Genomic DNA, 18,279 nt, shown 5'->3' with positions numbered 1-18,279 from the left:
CGATGCAAAATGGGGATTTACTCGAGCGTCATTGAGACATATTAAGTTGCAAAGCTCAGATAATAATAAGAAAAAAATGTTATATATTATGTACCTTTTCATCGGTGGGGGAAACGGCTATAGATTTTTTAATACGTAAAAAAATACTGTTGCATGGACATACTCGAGCGCGTCAGATATTGATAGCATCAATGTCCTACGTATTTTTGATAATGTTGGTATGTTAATCTGATCGTTTGCATGATGTGGGTGGTTGTACGTAAGGGTTAAAAGCGAAAAGAAAAAAAAATCGAGCGCGTCAGATTTTCTAAGGGGGTGTTAAGTACAACGAAAAAAAGCTCTCATTCAATAACCTGACGATTTTGATCTAACGCAAACTCGCGGCCATTATTATAATGTGCAAAAAAATTCGCCATTTTGAAATACTCAAGCGCGTCAGATCAAGATATATATGGTTTATCTTTATGTTTTAGGGATTCGCTTAATCTGACAAAAACAATATTTTTTTAATTTTTTTTTTTAATTCATTGTACTAAATTAATTGAAAATCTCAGGAAATAGCATGCAAATAAATAAGTGTATGTTTTTTAAGTTGAATACTTGTATTTATAAGAAAATAATTTTTTTTAAATGCTCAAAAAAAATATTTTTTTATAATCAATTGATTAATTAATGATGAAAACAGAAATTGAACTTTCTATGTCATTTACCACTTTTATTTGTAACTAACGTTACTTCAGTTTCGTCCTATAAGGACATTTTCAAACTTATATATTGTATTCGATTTTTTCGAAATACATTTGAATCAATGCTTTTTGCAAACTTAACACAAGTCGATAAATTCCGTCAGCATTAAAAGTATGTGCTCGGGATTCGATGAAGTCGACTGAGGCTGTTTTGCCTGGTTCTGATTTGCGAAGGTTCTGCCGGTGAGAAAGTTATCGATGTGCTTGAAAAAATGGTTGGCGAGAGGCCTGGGGTGTATGGTGAGTGAGGCAGAACTTCGACACTGAATTCGTTACATTTTTGGATGGCGATTCGTGAAATTTTGAAGCTCAGATCAGACTTTCTTTGGAGTATTATTATCATGTATGGACCTTCGCCCCCAAACATACCCTGAATCTGCTGGATTCCATCTAGAAAAGAGCCATTCGCCTGATTGGAGAGGCGAACATCACTTGCAACCTTGATAGTCTGGAGATTTGTCTCTATTCTATAGATACTTTCACGGGAAGTGTTCAAGTGACTTGGCACTTTTGATTCCACCAAGAGCGGTACATATCAGAAATACGCGACGGAGGTTCAACTTAGTACACCTCGAACTTCACTGTTTAAAAAATTTCTCATTTGGAGAACAGCGATTCAAATCTATTGGGAATCACTAGTTTCGCACAGGCACCGCACTGAGAGCGCCTTTGGGATTTTTCTGTAGTGCTTGTGTTTTGTCCTAAAAAAATATATACTCAAGGTATTGATGCATATCTACGAGTATATATATATATATATGAAATAGTTTTGTTTCATTCATTACTTCAAAATAACTTCATACTAATATTTATTATTTCTATAATGTTCCTTAGATACGATGATTTTCACTAATTTCATCCGACTAATGCTGAATGATCAAGACCAAGGCCTCCAGTGCTTGTCGTTCTTTAAAATTTACAGTTTACACAACACTACTTTTATAAACAATTAGTTTCTGTTAGTTCATCAATCATTAGTTCAAAATGACAACAACTATATATATCGTGTTGTGTTTAAGTTTTCTGAATTTTGTTTTATGTGAACATGATTCCATAACCCCAATTGTACTGTGGCACGGAATGGGTAAGTTAATAATTCGTGTAGATATGTTCATTCTTGGAGTGTTTCAACGGAAAAAACAATATTATGACTATTGGAAAGAAATTTTGTAAGCTATTGCATGTTCTAGATCATAATTGACATAAATTACTGTTCCATGTAGACTATTTGAAGACGCTTCACTATCAGCAGGGACGTGACCGGCAAGTGAGCCATCGAGCATAAAAATCCAGGTATTTGATGGATCCGATGCATATTAGACCGGCGCGTGAAAGAGTCGGTGCATTCAAGGTGCTCGCCGACGCCAAACCATAATGCCACATTCAAATCAAAAATCAAATCAAACTTTATTCATTCATTTATTCCATAATTGTCATTTATACAATTCATACAGGCCGTTTCTTTTATCATGTGGTAACATTGCTATATTCTAAACCGTAACAGATACAAAGACGAGTAAATGGGAAAAAAAAAGAACTGTCATCGAGAACAATTCAATGGTCGAAGAAAATTTACGAGGACTCTCGCCCTTCTCAAGTTATACGGGGAAAACCAAAAATGCTGTTTTTGATTTTTTTCGAGAATGGAATTGTTATTTCTGAGAATATTAAAAAATGGAAAACAAAAATTTTATTGTATTCGAAGTGTACCATAACGATTCAATAATAAATATTCGATAAAACGTTTCGTGTCAACATGGCCACCATCAACTTTTTTTTTAATACAGACCTGTCTTTTTTATTACAGATATTGATAAAGCGATAAATTCCCAATCCAAGGGTATATCACATTTGATATTTTTATAGCGTTTCATTTGAAATAATCACCATCATCAGTGACAACAATGAAACAGAAAAACAATTTATTTTATCATGAACTTTTGGAAAAAATAAAACCAATACGGAAAATCAAAGCTACATGGCAATCAACATTAAATGCTCGAATTGACGACCTCTTTATTGAATGCACATAAGTTGTCGGTCCAGACAATTTCTGTGGCAATTTTCTAGCATAACAAGTGTAATACAAATACATGCATCTCTTATTTTTTGTTTGAGATGGTCGATATCTGTACTTGGTGTTGAAAAAACTTTATCCTTTATGTATCTCCAAACAACAAAATCTAAAGGAGTAAGATCTGGGAATCAAGCTGGCCGGTTAATTGATCCATTATTTCCGATCCATTTTGTTGGGAATATTGTATCTAAATGTTCCCTTACTATTGCTGCATTATGGGGAGGAGCACCACTGTCCTGTTAAAAATATTGCATTTCATGGCGGATATTCAGTGGCAGTTCATCTTAGCAGCCATCTAATTCATTGAATAGAAAATGGAGATACATTTCACTATTCAAATGATCATCGTAAAAAAGGGCCAAGGATGTTTGTTGGCACAATTCTCAACCAAACATTTATTCCGAATCTTTCTTGGAAATTGGTTTCCCTGTGTAAATGTTCATTTGTATCATTCCATCTATAATGGATATGTCTGTTAAACCCACCATTGTTGGTGAACTTTGATCCGTCCGTCCATATTCTTTCTTCACAAATATTTCCAACTTCCCCATCTCTACGTCTTAACAACTTCGCAAATCGTACCTACTCTCCTTCCGTAATCCCTTTCATTGAGGTGATGAACTTCGCGTATCCTGTAGCATTTATATTTGTTTTTTTTTCGAAATGGTTCTTGTGTATTTTACAGAAATTCCCATTTCGTGGGCAATTTCTCGTAAAGAACAATCTTTATTATCATAATATTTGTGACTGGCCAATCCTTAAGTAAAAAAAACAGTTGTTCACTGTGTAAATTTGTATGTGGTAGTATTTGCTTACCCATACCATTTATTTGATTCCTTACACTTCCAGTAACCACACATTTTCTTGTTTTCTTTCTGTCAAATGCACCATAGTCCCTCAAATTTCTTTCTACTCGTCTAAACATTTGGATGTTCGGAATACGACGATTCGGATATAGCTCAACATACAAATTCCTTGCCAAAAGAGGATTTCTATTTTATTTTGCAAAACTAAACAGCATATCAGTCCTTCCGTCATTTGAATACATCTTTGATATATTCATAAACGTCTGACAGTTCTCAACAGATCTCGTATCAATCAACAACGCATTCATTTTTCCGGCCATTGAAACCAAAATGGTAGTAAATAAATTGAGATGCTATTTGGTGTGCGTAGAATTTCTTTTGAAAAAAATAAGAATGTAATTTCTCATCTAACATCATGAATTGGATCAAATCCTACATGACGGGAAGAACTATGTATGTCTCTTGTAATAATGTACTTTCTGATTCTCATGCCGTAAAACTTGGTATACCTCAAGGATCTGTTATCGGACCACTACTTTTTCTCCTATATGTTAACGACATGCCGCAACATATAACAACAGGTTATGTTACAATATTTGCCGATGATACTACCATTACCGTATATGGTTCAACTGTTGAACAACTTGCTTCCAACATGAAGACCGTGATCGATGATTTCAGTTCCTGGTGTCAGAGAAACAAACTAATCCTTAACATCTCGAAGTCAGTGGCTGTGAAATTCTACAGGAAATGGCGACAACGTTATCGACGTTGAAAACTTGCTGCGCATTTCCACAGAAGTTAAATTCCTGGGTATTCATCTTGACGCCAACCTAAATTGGGTAAAACAAATCAATCAAGTATGTGCAAATCTGAACAAAGCTTTTTATGCTATACGGCAGATGAAGCCCAGTTTAGATAAAGCAGGCTTACTAAATATCTACTACGCAATGGTTCACTCTAGACTTAGTTTAAATATCATGACTTGGGGAAGAGCAAGAGACTTAAATAGAGTTTTTGTGGCTCAGAAAAGAATCCTTAGACTTATATTTAATTTGAATTTCAGGGATAGTTGTCGGCCTATTTTTATAGAAAAAAAGATTTTAACCCTCATATCCATTTACATTTTAAAATGTGTTTTGTTCGCAAGACATAACTTATCGGTTCTTGCGACAAATGGATCTGAGCACGAACATAATACACGGCATAGAGCTTCTTTAAGAATTCCACAGCACAGAACCTCATTATATGAGAACTCCCCACGGTACAATGTAATCAGTTCTCACAATAAGTTACCAAATCAGCTGAAACAAATTGACGATGATAAGGTATTTCAAAACAAAATTAAAAATTTTTTACTTAGAAAGTGCTATTATAGTTACCAAGAGTTTATAAATGATAATTTGATAGACACAGATTTCACATGACTGTTAAGTTTTTAAATGGTAAACGATATTGATTGTTTATTTTTTATATATACTGACGCTCCAATTCATATGTACGAATTGAAAGATTTTATTTATTTTATTTATATATATATATATGTCCGTTTATTTTTTATTTTTTAGTGTAACAAATTATAATATAATATTGACTTACCATATGAACCTAATGTACCAACAAACGGTTAATAAACTAATATTACTATTATTATTATTATACAACAATCGAATTTTGACCAAAAACTAATATTTTCGTTACTTCCACGATTGAGAATTATAAAAATATGGAGAAATTAACCTTGAAATAAGGATTACCGCTAAACAAAAATTTCCAAAACGAAAAAGTAAGAATTTTCATTGTGTTAGGGTACCTACCTGTCGAATATATTGGGTTGTCTGAATTATATTTTGAAGAAATCGAAACAATTCACAAAAAAAGTACCGACAGGACAGTAATTAAAAATTGTTGTCACAGATGAAGGTAGTTATTTAGTTATTTCAAATGGAACGCTATAAAAATATTAAATGTTATATACCCTTGGAATTTGAATTTATTGTTTTATCAATATCTGTAATAAAAAAGACATGTCCATATTAAAAAAAAGTTGATGGTGGCCATGTTGACATGAAACGTTTTATCGAATATTTATTACATTATATTATACAATAACATTTTTTTTTATTTTTTCATATTTTCCGAAATAACAATTCCATTCGAAAAAAAAAAACGAATAACAGCATTTTTGGTTTTTTCCATATAACTCGAGAAGAGCAAAGTCCCCGTAAATTTTCTTCGACCATTGTATTGTTCCCGATGACAGTTACCTTTTTTCCCATTCAATCGTCTTCGTATCTGTTACGGTTTAGAATATAGCAAAATTACAACATGATAAAAGAAACGGCCTGTATTATTGTTACAGATTATTAATCCTGTACAGAAATTACCTAAGAATAAATGCTTCTAGTGCATATTTCTGCAGGAGAAAAGGTAATTTTTTTTGTTTTTTTAATTTTAATGCTTTAATGTTTGGAGAGGTGCAAACTGATCGGGCCCAGGGATTTGAAAAATTTCATTTTTCATCATTTTCTGTTGAAAATATTAGCGAATGAATGATACATGGGTATTTTTAGTAAAATTGAGTGAAATTGAAGAGTGCTTTTTTATTTTATCATTTATTTTTATAACTGGCATAACATAACTGACATGCAAGGTCGCCCAACTTCAACACAGTCCATTACTGTTTTCAAAAATGCAAACAAAGTTTCAATATCCTGAAGAGAAGTGTATTGTTTTGAACTGAACCATATTTGGTAATTATTTTGAAGTCCGGACCTGGATTTCAATTGTTATTCATACTCTATTAGGCTCTATATTGTAGGAACAATAATATATGTAGTAGATATAAAAAATGTAACACACTGGTTTTTTTTCGTAATAAAAGTGCCCATTTCAAACAATTTGTCTTGATAGGAATTAATTGATGTTTTTTATAATAGGTGAAAGTAGCTGCTTTCCATTTGTCACAGGAATACTTATCGAAAATCTAAATGCCTCTCTACCAGGGGCACACATCGTTTCCATTCGAATTGGTAACAACATCGAAGAAGATGTGAAAAATAGTTTCTTCAAACATCCGGATGAGCAAATCCAAGAAGCTTGTGCTGCTATTGCTGCTGATCCTCTTCTTCAAAATGGATTCAACGCCATTGGATTATCACAAGGTGCTCAATTCATGTAAGGAAAATGTGTTTCATGATATTCTATCACTATCAAAAAATTTACTAAATTTGGCGATAATAAAACGCAAGGTCAAGCATATTCAGATGTTAATTTCGAAAGTGTCAAATTTCATTTTGCCATTAATCAGCCAATTTCAGTTTTAACTTATGAATCTTTTGAAAACCAAATATATGGACTATGTAGAGTACCTACAGGTGAGAAGCGTATCGATACATATTATTCAGAAATAATTTTCCCAGAAGAATAGGGACAAAGAAAAATTTACACACCAATCGATTGCTATGAAAAATAGTCTATAAAGAAGAAAGTAATACAAATCATGAAAAAATTAATTGGCGCTCCGGGGCGATTTCATTGATTCCGCTGGCGCATTCGCTTTTTCAGCTGCAAGTAAACCCGGAAAAACTTGCGCACTACATCATCTGAAGATCTTGAAGTTGAAATATTATGTTGATAGATTTTTGTTGAATAGATTGTTTATACGGATTCGATGACGGGAAATCATCAAGTGACCAAAAAAGTGGCCTTCTGTAGTAATATTCTGTAGGACAATTTGAAAACCGAAGTTCATTTCAATTGACTTCAAAATCCACTCACACACCCCAGAAGTGGTTGCTTGCTCTAAATCAGGGGTTCCCAACCCGTGGTACGCGTACCACCAGTGGTACGCGGGAACGTTTCAGGTGGTACCTACGCCTGAGTGATGACACTTTTGAACCAATCCATGAAGCCTTCTTTACTGAAGCGACACCAAAATACTAAGCACCCTGATTTGATTGGTAAGCCCATTGAATTTTTTAAAAGAAAATCTAATTTTTTGAAGAAAGAAACCCAATGTTTGACGAAGTTTGTCAATACTGATACTAACTTGATAAAGGCGTCATACCTTGCTAGTTTAAGAATTGCAAAAGATGAAAAGCCTCACACAATACGTGAGACGCTTTTACTGCCGGCCGCTGTGAATGTGGTTCAAGCCGTGTTAGGAGAAAAGGCAGCCAATGAAATTAAAGAAACAACATTGTCAAATAACACTGAAAAAAGACGAATTGACGATATGTCTAACAATATTGACGAACAACTCGCTTTAAAACTCCAAGAATGCACTTATTTTGTACTTCAAGTTGACAAAAGCACTAATGTTACAAACATAGCGTGCAATTTGATTATAATGAAGAGATGATAGAAGAGTAATGAATAAAACTGTAAATTATTACCATTTCAATCTTTTTATTCCTCATTTATTATAAGCATGTTATAAATAAACAAATATCTAACCATTAAATATGAAGTTTTCTCAGGAATTTAGTTGGAAACGAATTGGAACACTTTTAGAAGAATAAATATTATACGTTTATTTAAATTTTCAGGTCTGGGGTTACGCCAATATTTCTCAAAAAGTCAAGCGATACGCAGGTGCAAAAAGGTTGGGAAACCCTGCTCTAAATGAACAGCAATTTGAACCTTCAATTCAATGATTATTTAATTGATGTCACTTTATGCTAAGTGTCACGCATTTTGTTACTTCCTCAATTTCTTTTATGAATACATTTTGGAAAATATCTTCCTTATTTTACTATTCAATTATTCAGCTCAAAAAATATATGATCCAGGTGTCGCAAAGACAAAATTGACCACTTGAATTTTCAAAGTTGTAGTTGCCAGCACTAGAAGGTGTTTTTCTGTTAACCAGCTCTTTCTTCCCCCTTACGAACGAAAACCTTTAGAATTGGAAACTTCTGTGGGCTAACGGTTAACGAGGCATCACCTTTCGACGTGCAATTCATAGCACAGATCGGAAGATACGCGGGAAGTATCAACACTCTACAGTAGGGATTGAACCAACGTTCACATAGCGTTTGATCGATTGAGTAGAACGAAACATTCACGCTAACCAACGGCCTACCGTAATTCATTTTTATGATTCTCAGTTCTCATGATCTATTCTATTAACTGTTTTCATCTCTATTTCAGGAGAGGATTAGTGCAGAGATGCCCACAAGCGAAAGTAAAAAATCTTATTTCATTAGCAGGTCAACACCAAGGAGTTTACGGTATTTTTCACTGTGGACCGCTTACGGAAAAAATGTGTGATTTCATCAGAAGGTCATTGAATCATGCTGCTTACAAACCGTAAGTTATCCAATATTATACATGAATATTCGGCAATTGTTTTTTTGTCTGGTGTCAACAGCACCTCTGTGGTCATTCACACTACCTTGTACCTTGAATATATACTGCAAATCGAATATTATACGTAATTTGAGAAGAAACTTCGCCACCTCTTATAATAATGAGTACAAATTTAGAAAAGCAAACTTTCCGCGTATGTACGAACTTTGCAAGTATTGACTGGACCATAGACCGATAGATCAAATGATGCTTGTACTTATTTTTATGGGAAAATCTTCAACATACTGGATCAATGTGTACCCTTACGATAAATGCGCACAAACCTATTTTGGACGGCCGATTTTATACCGGTCGTCCAAATTCCAATAGTGAGCCACATGTGGGTACGGGACCTGGCACACACGCCAACCGGTGATCGGCGTCGATCACCGGCAAGCATGTGTGCAAGGTCCCGTTGCCACATGTGGCTCACTATTGGAATTTGGACGGCCGATTTCATACCGGTCGTCCAAATTCCAATAGTGAACCACACGTAGGAACAGGACCTTGCACACATACCTACCGGAGATCGACGCCGATCACCGGTCGGCGTGTGTGCCAGGTCCTGTACCCACATGAGGTTCACTATTGGAATTTGGACGACCGGTATAAAATCGGCCGTCCAAAATCGGTGTGTGTGCATTTAGCGTAACACTGGTAACTTCAAGCGTAAATATCCGCCTTGGTTCGACAATGAAATTGTTCAGCTAATTTGTCTAAAGCGTATTAGCGTCTATTTAAAAGTAGCGGTGATGTTGCTGTCGGGGAACAATTTGTGCATCTGAGGGCGAATATAAAGTCGAACGTGGACAACGCGTACAAAAAATTTGTCAAATCCGCTGAACATGACATCAAAGACAATCCAAATAAATTCTGGGCATATATAAATAACAAAAAAGGTTTTACCAGCATTTCGGACAGAATGTCCTACGAAGGACAATCTTTAGATACTCCTTTAGATATTCTCAATAGCTTTGCTGATTTTTTCTCAAAATCATATATCACCAGCGATCCTACCAAATTGAGCGATGACCATCTATATTCACAAGTCTTGAACATTCATTACTTCGAAGAAAATGAAGTGCTGCTTTGAAACAGATAAAACCGAAAATGACAACAGGTCCCGACAGCATCCCTACACTGATTGTCAGAGATTGTGCATATGTTTTGGCTCGTCCTTTGACAATATTAATAAATATCTGCATCAAAACTAGAACCATTCCAGATCTAAGGAAATTATCTGAAGTTCGGCCAATTTATATAAAAGGGGACAAGTTTGATGGCTGTAATTATAAACCCATATAAATAATATGCAACTTCGCCAAAGTCTTTGAAATCCTCATCTATAGCAGGTTATATCCTTATTCGAGCAATCAAATCACACCACTTCACCACAATCACCAACCTTTTCAATGTTCTTCAATATTATTCTGAAACCATTGATAGGAGATCCCAAACTGATGTCAAGGCGTTCCATAGACTTGATCACGGATTACTGCTGTCGAAATTCTACAGGTACGGCTTTTCTGTGACCTTGATCCAACTTTTCATATCATACTTCATAGTCAGGCGTCAGTATGTTATATTCAATGGCTTCAAGTCCGTAGAATAAAGAGCTACCTCGGGTGTTCCACAAGGAAGCAACCTAGGTCCACTTCTCTTTAACGCCTTCATAAACGACATAGTTGAAGTCATTGACATCAACTGTTTGATATACACGGGTGACCTGAAATTATATTGTGAGATCAATGGCATCGAGGACTGTCTTCAACTCTCCCTCAATCTGAAACGTTTTGAGTGTTTTCGGTGTAATCTTCCTTTAAACGCGAGTAAATGTAATGTAATGACGTACACACTAAAAAATCATCTATTTTGATATCAATATTTAATAAAAGATATTCCACTTCAACGGCCTCTCACATCCACCGATCTAGGTGTTACCTTCGACACAAAACTTTCCTTCCTACCATTCTGTCTGCTGCAAACAGAATGTATGGATTCATTGCACGAATCTCCAGATATTTCTCGGATCCATCTACATCGAAAACCTTATACTATGCTTTCGTCAGATCAAAATTAGAATATGCATCCATAATCTGGAATCCATCTCATCAGTTGTATACAGAGAAAGTTGAAACAGTACAACGTCGTTTCCTAAAACGTCTCTCTTGTAGATCAGACAGTATCTATCCCCCAATTGGATTTCCCCATGATGCATTGTTAGCTAGACATAATATTGAACCATGTACCAAGTGCAATTTGAATTTTAATAATTCCTTTTACTTTAACCCGGTTTGTAAACAAGAAACTGTACAAATTATAAAAAAATTTGAAGAATTCAAAATCAGTAGGAGTTGACAGTAGTGTAACAAAGAGACTTCTGGCGCAATGGGAGTGGGGGTAACCTATCAGCGTCATCGAAATCGACGCAGGATGGAACGAGTATAGTAGCGATTTTAGCGTGGAACTCCGCCCCTCGGCCCCCTTGGTACTCCACCTAACCTATCGGCCCCCTTGGTACTCCACCTAACCTATCAGCTCCCTCGGCCCCTTCAGTCACGTGATTTTAAATAAAAAAAGTTTATAGTTATGAGATTCGAACCTGGGTCGTCCGCGCCGTAGACATTGTCCTTAGCCTCTACACCATCGTAAGATATTGAAGTTAACTGCGAATGTTGGGTATTTATAGCGTTAGTTTTGTCAGGACCGAAATTGACTCATTCATTATACTTGACAGCATTATTTTTGATTTCCGTAGAATGTAATCGTCATTATCATATTGAAGATAGGAAAATATACTTAGATTTGGGAAAATAATTAATATTTCATGTAAAGATGTGTATGTGTGTGTAAGAGCGAGAGGCGCGTGTGACGTAATCGATGCAAAGAGAGATGGAGATTGAGGTTTTACCGGTTGCTAGTGCAAGCAGGTGTTGCCAGTTGTACAATAAATCAATGTTTATGGAGTAATGTAGCGTTGCCGGTTTGAAAATTAAGTTATAGAATACACAGAGTCATCTATGAGTCACTAGCTGAACTATCTATTGGTTGAAGAAGGACACTGTAAACACTAGACTCATAAGACTGCATCTGTCAAATGTTAATACATGCCAGCATGTCAGGTTCACATGACGTCGAAGTGTACAGGGTGCGTCAAAATATACCATTTAAGAAAAAACATGTCAGTTCAACAGAAGTCTAGCATTCCAACATGCCAAAAGGGCACTACGTCTCGTATCTTTGTTAACCAAGTTAGCATCATCAGGAGAAAGAGGAGATCCAAAAGTGTCGAATACTTCGCTCTCCCATTGCCCTCACGTTGTGGACTCAACGTGAGGGCATTGGGGGAAAGAGGTATTCGACAATGACATTTCAAAATACGTTATTTTGCATAAGTTTCGAAGAAAAACGATCTTCCGTACGTCATTGGTAAACAAAAATTAGTAATAAAATGGCATTCAGAGAGTACAGACGTAAAGTAGAGGAATTTGAGAGACGTGTCCAACAAATAAGTAAAGATATTCAATTATATGAGGAAAAGAAAATGGTTCTCAAGCAGTTGAATAATTTATACATTCAAGACAAAGTGTTCCAGCCTCAGAGTGTAGAATATGTCGTCAACGATGCTGAAAAACAAATTTTGTACTTCCGACTACAATAATTTCTGTTCAATATGTAAACGAATGTGGGTGAAATTCCAAGGAAATATGCGTGAAGGCTAGTGTAAATAATGGAAATCGGTTCGTTCGATCAGTCAATGAGGATATTTGCGCAGGCGCAATTCCAAAGAATACACCATTCAAATGTGAATTGAAAAATATATTTCAAGATCTTCATCATTAAAAAAACTGTTGAATTTGTTGCAGAACACACAACGAGGCAAGAGGAAAAGAAGTCACAAATGTAATTTGACGTTTATAGAGATATCATAGAATCTACGATGTCAGTATGTATTCTAATTAGACTTGTACAACAACTATGAATTTTAATAAAAAAATGAATATTTTGATTGAAACAGTAAATTTTTTTGTTTTATTTCAAGTTGGTAAAAATATATAATATAGGTATGCAGCATTATCGCTATCACTTATCGATAAAGCCAGACACGTGGTTCAAAGTGACGAAACAAAGGCTCTTTGTTTGATTGCACAATATGTCATCACCTATTTTCCTATTCTTAGCCAAGGTGACATTGATCACTGTCAATGCCGAATCAGCACCCAGAGATATGCAGTTCTCAAAGCTCTTTGTTTGGTTTTGAAATATGTCATCACTTATTTTCCTATAAATACCTCCTGCGAGGCAAAATGATGAGTTAGTTGTATCAGTGATACTAGTGACAAGTGTAACGATTTTATCTGAAAGTAAGTGTTTTTCATGTTCACTTTATGAATTTTCATTGCAAGATTTTTTATACGTTTTTGACTTTTTCACAAAAGAATTTATTCAAATTTAATTTAATTCAAAGGTCGTGAGAGTTGTTGTTGAATTATCATTAATTTTCCAAAATATACTTGAGTGTTTTTCTATATATAGTTTTTGAGGATTAACGTTTTTTTTCAATTATTTTGTAATATAAAACGGTTCAGAGGTATTTACGTATTCCTCAAGCCAACCCTGGGCAACTATTCTTATCCTACATACATCAGAAGATAAGAAATAACAATTACTGATATTTCTCAATCTTTAATAATGAATAAAAGATAAGAACCGGTAATTGCTGACATTCATTTTTCTCGAATACTATCTCTTACAGTAATTATTGTACCGCACAATTTGTTTTGATGTTAGATGGCGGCCTCAGAACCGGAAAACGTGATTATGAATTTTACTCGAAAATCATCCAAGCTGAATAAGAGTTTTTCTCGTATTTTATCTAGTCGCCTTTGACAATGCCATATCTTGTCTATATACACATTTATAATGTGGTAAACAGAAGCTCATTTTGTGAGCAGCTTTCTAGTTGAATAAAACGCATAGTGAGTTACGAATAACTTTCATTCATGTTGTCGTTTATTGAGAGAGTGTTCGTATAATTTGAAACATTGTTTTTTTATTTTTGGTTTCTCGCAGGTGGATTTCCTGAAATTCAATTTCAGTCGTGGAGAGGAAACCAAATAACAAAATAGCAGATTCACCTGTAGAGACGCCGCAGAAGAAATTGACAGCCAACATCGTGAGAAGCATTTAGAAAATACGCTGTCGTGTTGTTTCATTTGAAATTGTACGAAATTAAGGTAAGTACTGTTTTTTTTCTCTGTTCAATATATGTATAGAGTTTGTGGTTGTATACTATATTTTTTATTCGACTCAAATTTTTTTCCATTCATAGATATGATCCGCATAAAGAAGTGTTTTCAATATTTTTTATGTGTTTAGTACTTGCAGAATATGTGTTTTAAATTCGTTGTTTTGAATGACAGTTGATTTTTCCAATTATAACTGTAGCTCGCTCATTTTTCACAATCACTCCATGAAAAACATTACCCCCACTCTTGAATTTTATTTATCTCTGGTGTATGTTTCTATTGAAGATTGCATTTATTTCAGAACACTACATCAACGTGTGCAGTATAACTTCAGAGTCATCTCAACAACTACATCCAAAATCGTCTTAGCAACCTTTTCCACATCGAGTTTCAAATCACAGCAGCTTCCAGAACCATCTCAACAGTGTCCACAGAACGAAATTCAATTCTCTACAGCTTCCAAAACCGACTCATAACACCTAGAATTTCATTTGTGAACAAAATATCGGTGAGTCATGTCAATAAATAAAATCCAAATGGTCGATTTTCCAAAAACTAAGTCGGTAATTGATAATCACCTTTTAGTTATTAGAGATAATTATTCAGAGTATATTGCCAAACAAGCTATACAATTTATTAATAATCATATAAGGAAATGCGTTTTAGCTATGAAAAAAATTAAATTTTCGGTTGGAGAAAAAAAGAAAATAATTACAAAAATTGGGGAATTGAAACGCTTCAAAGTGATTGTCAAAATGATGAATAATAAACATACAGGCTCGGGTTTGAAGCGACGAAGCTCCAGGGTAAAGTGGCAAACTGTTAACAATGTTTTCAATCGTAGAGTTACAACGGGGGTAATCATCAATTTAACTCATAAAGATCCTAAAAAGTTTCTAGACGATGCTTTTTCAATATTCAAACGTGAGATTTTCAAAATTTTGAAACAAATGTCATGTCTCAAAGTTAATTTTACATTTTCAGGGGATTTTATTAAGAAATCGAATGATGGGGAAATTATTGATCGTAAATATTTCAGTACACCAAATAAAGTTATCGATTCAGGTACGGACTTGGCTGCTTGGTACAATGAAAATGTGGTGAATGTTGTATTGAATAAATTAGGCGAATTTGAAGAACAATTGTCGGGGTGGGCTTTGAGTAAAATTCTTTTGTTGGAAGTAGCAATTAATAAATATGTCATTGGTAACGGTTCTTCTTTCATTCCATTGCCACAAGAAATCGCAAGGAAGAAGGCATGCATTAATGTACAAAACAATGACGAAATGTGCTTCTTTTGGAGTATTATTAGCGCCTTGTATCCTGTAGCAAAAGATCCACAAAGGGTGTCAAAATATCCACACTATTCTACAGTTTTGAATACTACAGGGCTAAATACTCCAATGGATTTACATCAAATTTCCAAATTTGAAAAACTTAATAATATTTCTGTTAATGTTTACACTTTGGAATTGAATCAAGCAAAGGAAAAATCATTCTTTGTAGTAGTACCTGCCAGACTCACGACAACAAAACGAGACAGACATGTTAATTTGTTATTGATTCAAGACAAATATTTTCCAAAATTGAACGATTATGAGGCTCCACCCATTAATGACGATGACGAGACTGAAATTAAATTCCATTATTGTTGGATCAAAGACATGTCTAGACTATTTTCAAAACAAATGAGTAATCATAGAGGTCAAAAGTTTTTTTGTGATAGATGCCTGAATTATTTTTCAAGTCAGCAAAAATTAAATGATCATACTGTTTTGTGCGAAAAAGTGAATGATTGTAAAATTTCCTTTCCTACATACGATTATGTGGAATTTCGAAATTATGTTTATAAACAAAAATGCCCATTTATAATTTTTGCTGATTTCGAGTCACTGTTGGAAAAATGTAACGAAAGCATATCTAACAAAACTACAAAATACCAAAAACATATACCTTTCAGTGCAGGTTACTACTTCAAGTGTTCCTATGACGACAGTCTCTCTCATTTCAAAAGCTATCGAGGTGAAGACTGTATGAAATGGTTTGCCGATGAGTTGTCTGATATTGCAAAATTTGTTGAATCTAAAATTAAGAATATTGAGCCGATGACAGTGCCTTTAAATAATATCGGTGCTGCAACGACTTGTCATATTTGCGAAAAACCGTTCGCCCCCAAAGATGTTATTGTGTACGATCACAATCATTATACGGGGGCGTTCCGCGGTTTTGCCCACCAAGCCCCCTGTAATGTCAACTTTCGAAAATTATTCGTGGTACCCATTACTTTTCATAATCTTTCAGGATACGACAGTCACTTCATTATCAGAGATATCGCAAAAAAAGGCTGTGTGAGCATACTTCCCTCAAATAAAGAAAAATACATTTCCTTTACACAGAAGGATGCTGAAACTAAAATTAAATTTCGATTTATAGATTCTTTTCGATTCATGGGAACATCGTTGGATGAATTAGTATCCACATTGGATCAAAATGATTTGGAAATTTTAAAAAAAGAATTTAGTCATTTAGATGAGGAGAAATTCGCTCTTCTCACCAGGAAGGGAGTATTTCCGTATGATTATATAGATAGCATGGAAAAATTGAACATCACCGAGTTACCATCACGAGAAGAATTCTATAATAAATTAAATGATGAACACATAACAGAAGAGAAATATGTTCACGCACAAAATGTTTGGGAATCATTCGAAATTACAAATTTGGGATCGTATGCGGACCTATATTTGAAAACAGATATTTTATTACTGGCAGACGTTTTTGAAAATTTTCGTCAAAAAAGCATGGCAACTTATGGGTTGGACCCCGCATGGTATTATACTATGCCTGGGTACACGTGGGATGCCATGTTGAAGTATACAAAGTGTAAATTACAAATTTTAAAAGACATTGACATGATTATGTTTGTAGAAAAGGGGATAAGGGGCGGAATATCGGTTTGTTCAAATAGATATTCTGAAGCAAATAATAAATATATGGAAGCATACAATCCCGAAAAACCTTCAAAATATCTTTTATATTTAGACGTCAATAATTTATATGGGTGGGCAATGTCAGAATTTTTACCTTACGACGGTTTTCAGTGGGTGGAAAATTTTGACAAAGATATAACTGAAATTCCTGACAATGCTTCAGAAGGCTACATATTGGAAGTTGATTTGGAATACCCTGAGAGATTACATGATTCACATAAAGATTTTCCGTTTTGTCCAGAGCATCAAGCACCACCAAATTCCAAACAAAAAAAATTAATGGGTACCCTGTATCATAAAGACAAATATATTTTGCATTATCGCAACTTGAAACAAGCATTGAAAAACGGTTTGATTCTAACCAAAATTCATCGGGTTGTGAAATTCAAACAATCTGCATGGCTGCGTCCCTACATCGAGTTGAATACTCGTCTAAGGGCTGCAGCCACCAGTTCTTTTGGCAAAAATCTATATAAACTAATGGTAAATGCTATTTTTGGGAAAACGATGGAAAACATTCGATTACACAGGGTGGTCAAACTTGTGAATTCCTGGAACGGTCGTTATGGCGCCAAAAATTTAATTGCGAGCCCTCGATTTCAGAGTCGAACCGTTTTCGATACAGACTTGGTGGCTATTGAATTGAAAAAGACTGAACTTGTTTTCAATAAACCTCTGTACATCGGAATGGCAATTTTAGATATTTCAAAAACATGCATGTTTGATTTCCATTACGATTTCATGGTGCCCACTCTAGGTATAGAAAATTGCAAGTTAATGTATACAGATACAGATAGCTTCATCTACGAAATAACGTGTGAAGATGTCTATTCAGAACTCATCAAAAATAACCTATCAAAATTTGATACTTCCGATTATTCGCCCGATAATAAATTTCAAATTCCACTTGTGAATAAAAAAATTCCTGGGTTAATGAAAGATGAAGCAAATGGTAAAATCATCACGCACTTTGCAGGGTTACGTTCCAAAATGTACACCTACAAAGTGCAGGGTGGAAAAGTTATCAAAAAATCAAAGGGAATTCGATATAATGTAGTC

General features: G+C 34.7%; 1 protein-coding gene across 1 annotated transcript in view; it reads left to right on the top strand.

The window, feature by feature from the left end:
* Positions 1–1,677: 1,677 nt before the first annotated feature.
* The window catches only part of LOC111510276 (palmitoyl-protein thioesterase 1), a 34,929-nt gene continuing 18,327 nt past the window's right edge, over positions 1,678–18,279 (top strand). Inside the window, exons 1-3 of the mRNA XM_074172523.1 lie at positions 1,678–1,830; positions 6,569–6,806; positions 8,784–8,942. Of these exons, the coding sequence (XP_074028624.1) occupies positions 1,731–1,830; positions 6,569–6,806; positions 8,784–8,942 (497 nt within the window). The 5' untranslated portion in view covers positions 1,678–1,730. The remainder of the gene's footprint in view (positions 1,831–6,568; positions 6,807–8,783; positions 8,943–18,279) is intronic.

This window comes from Leptinotarsa decemlineata, unplaced genomic scaffold (assembly GCF_025532065.1).
Source record: "Leptinotarsa decemlineata unplaced genomic scaffold, Ldec_3_MD MMD2_tig00000133_RagTag_RagTag, whole genome shotgun sequence".
Taxonomy (NCBI): Eukaryota; Metazoa; Arthropoda; class Insecta; order Coleoptera; family Chrysomelidae; genus Leptinotarsa; species Leptinotarsa decemlineata.
This window is presented reverse-complemented; position numbering and strand designations above follow the sequence as displayed.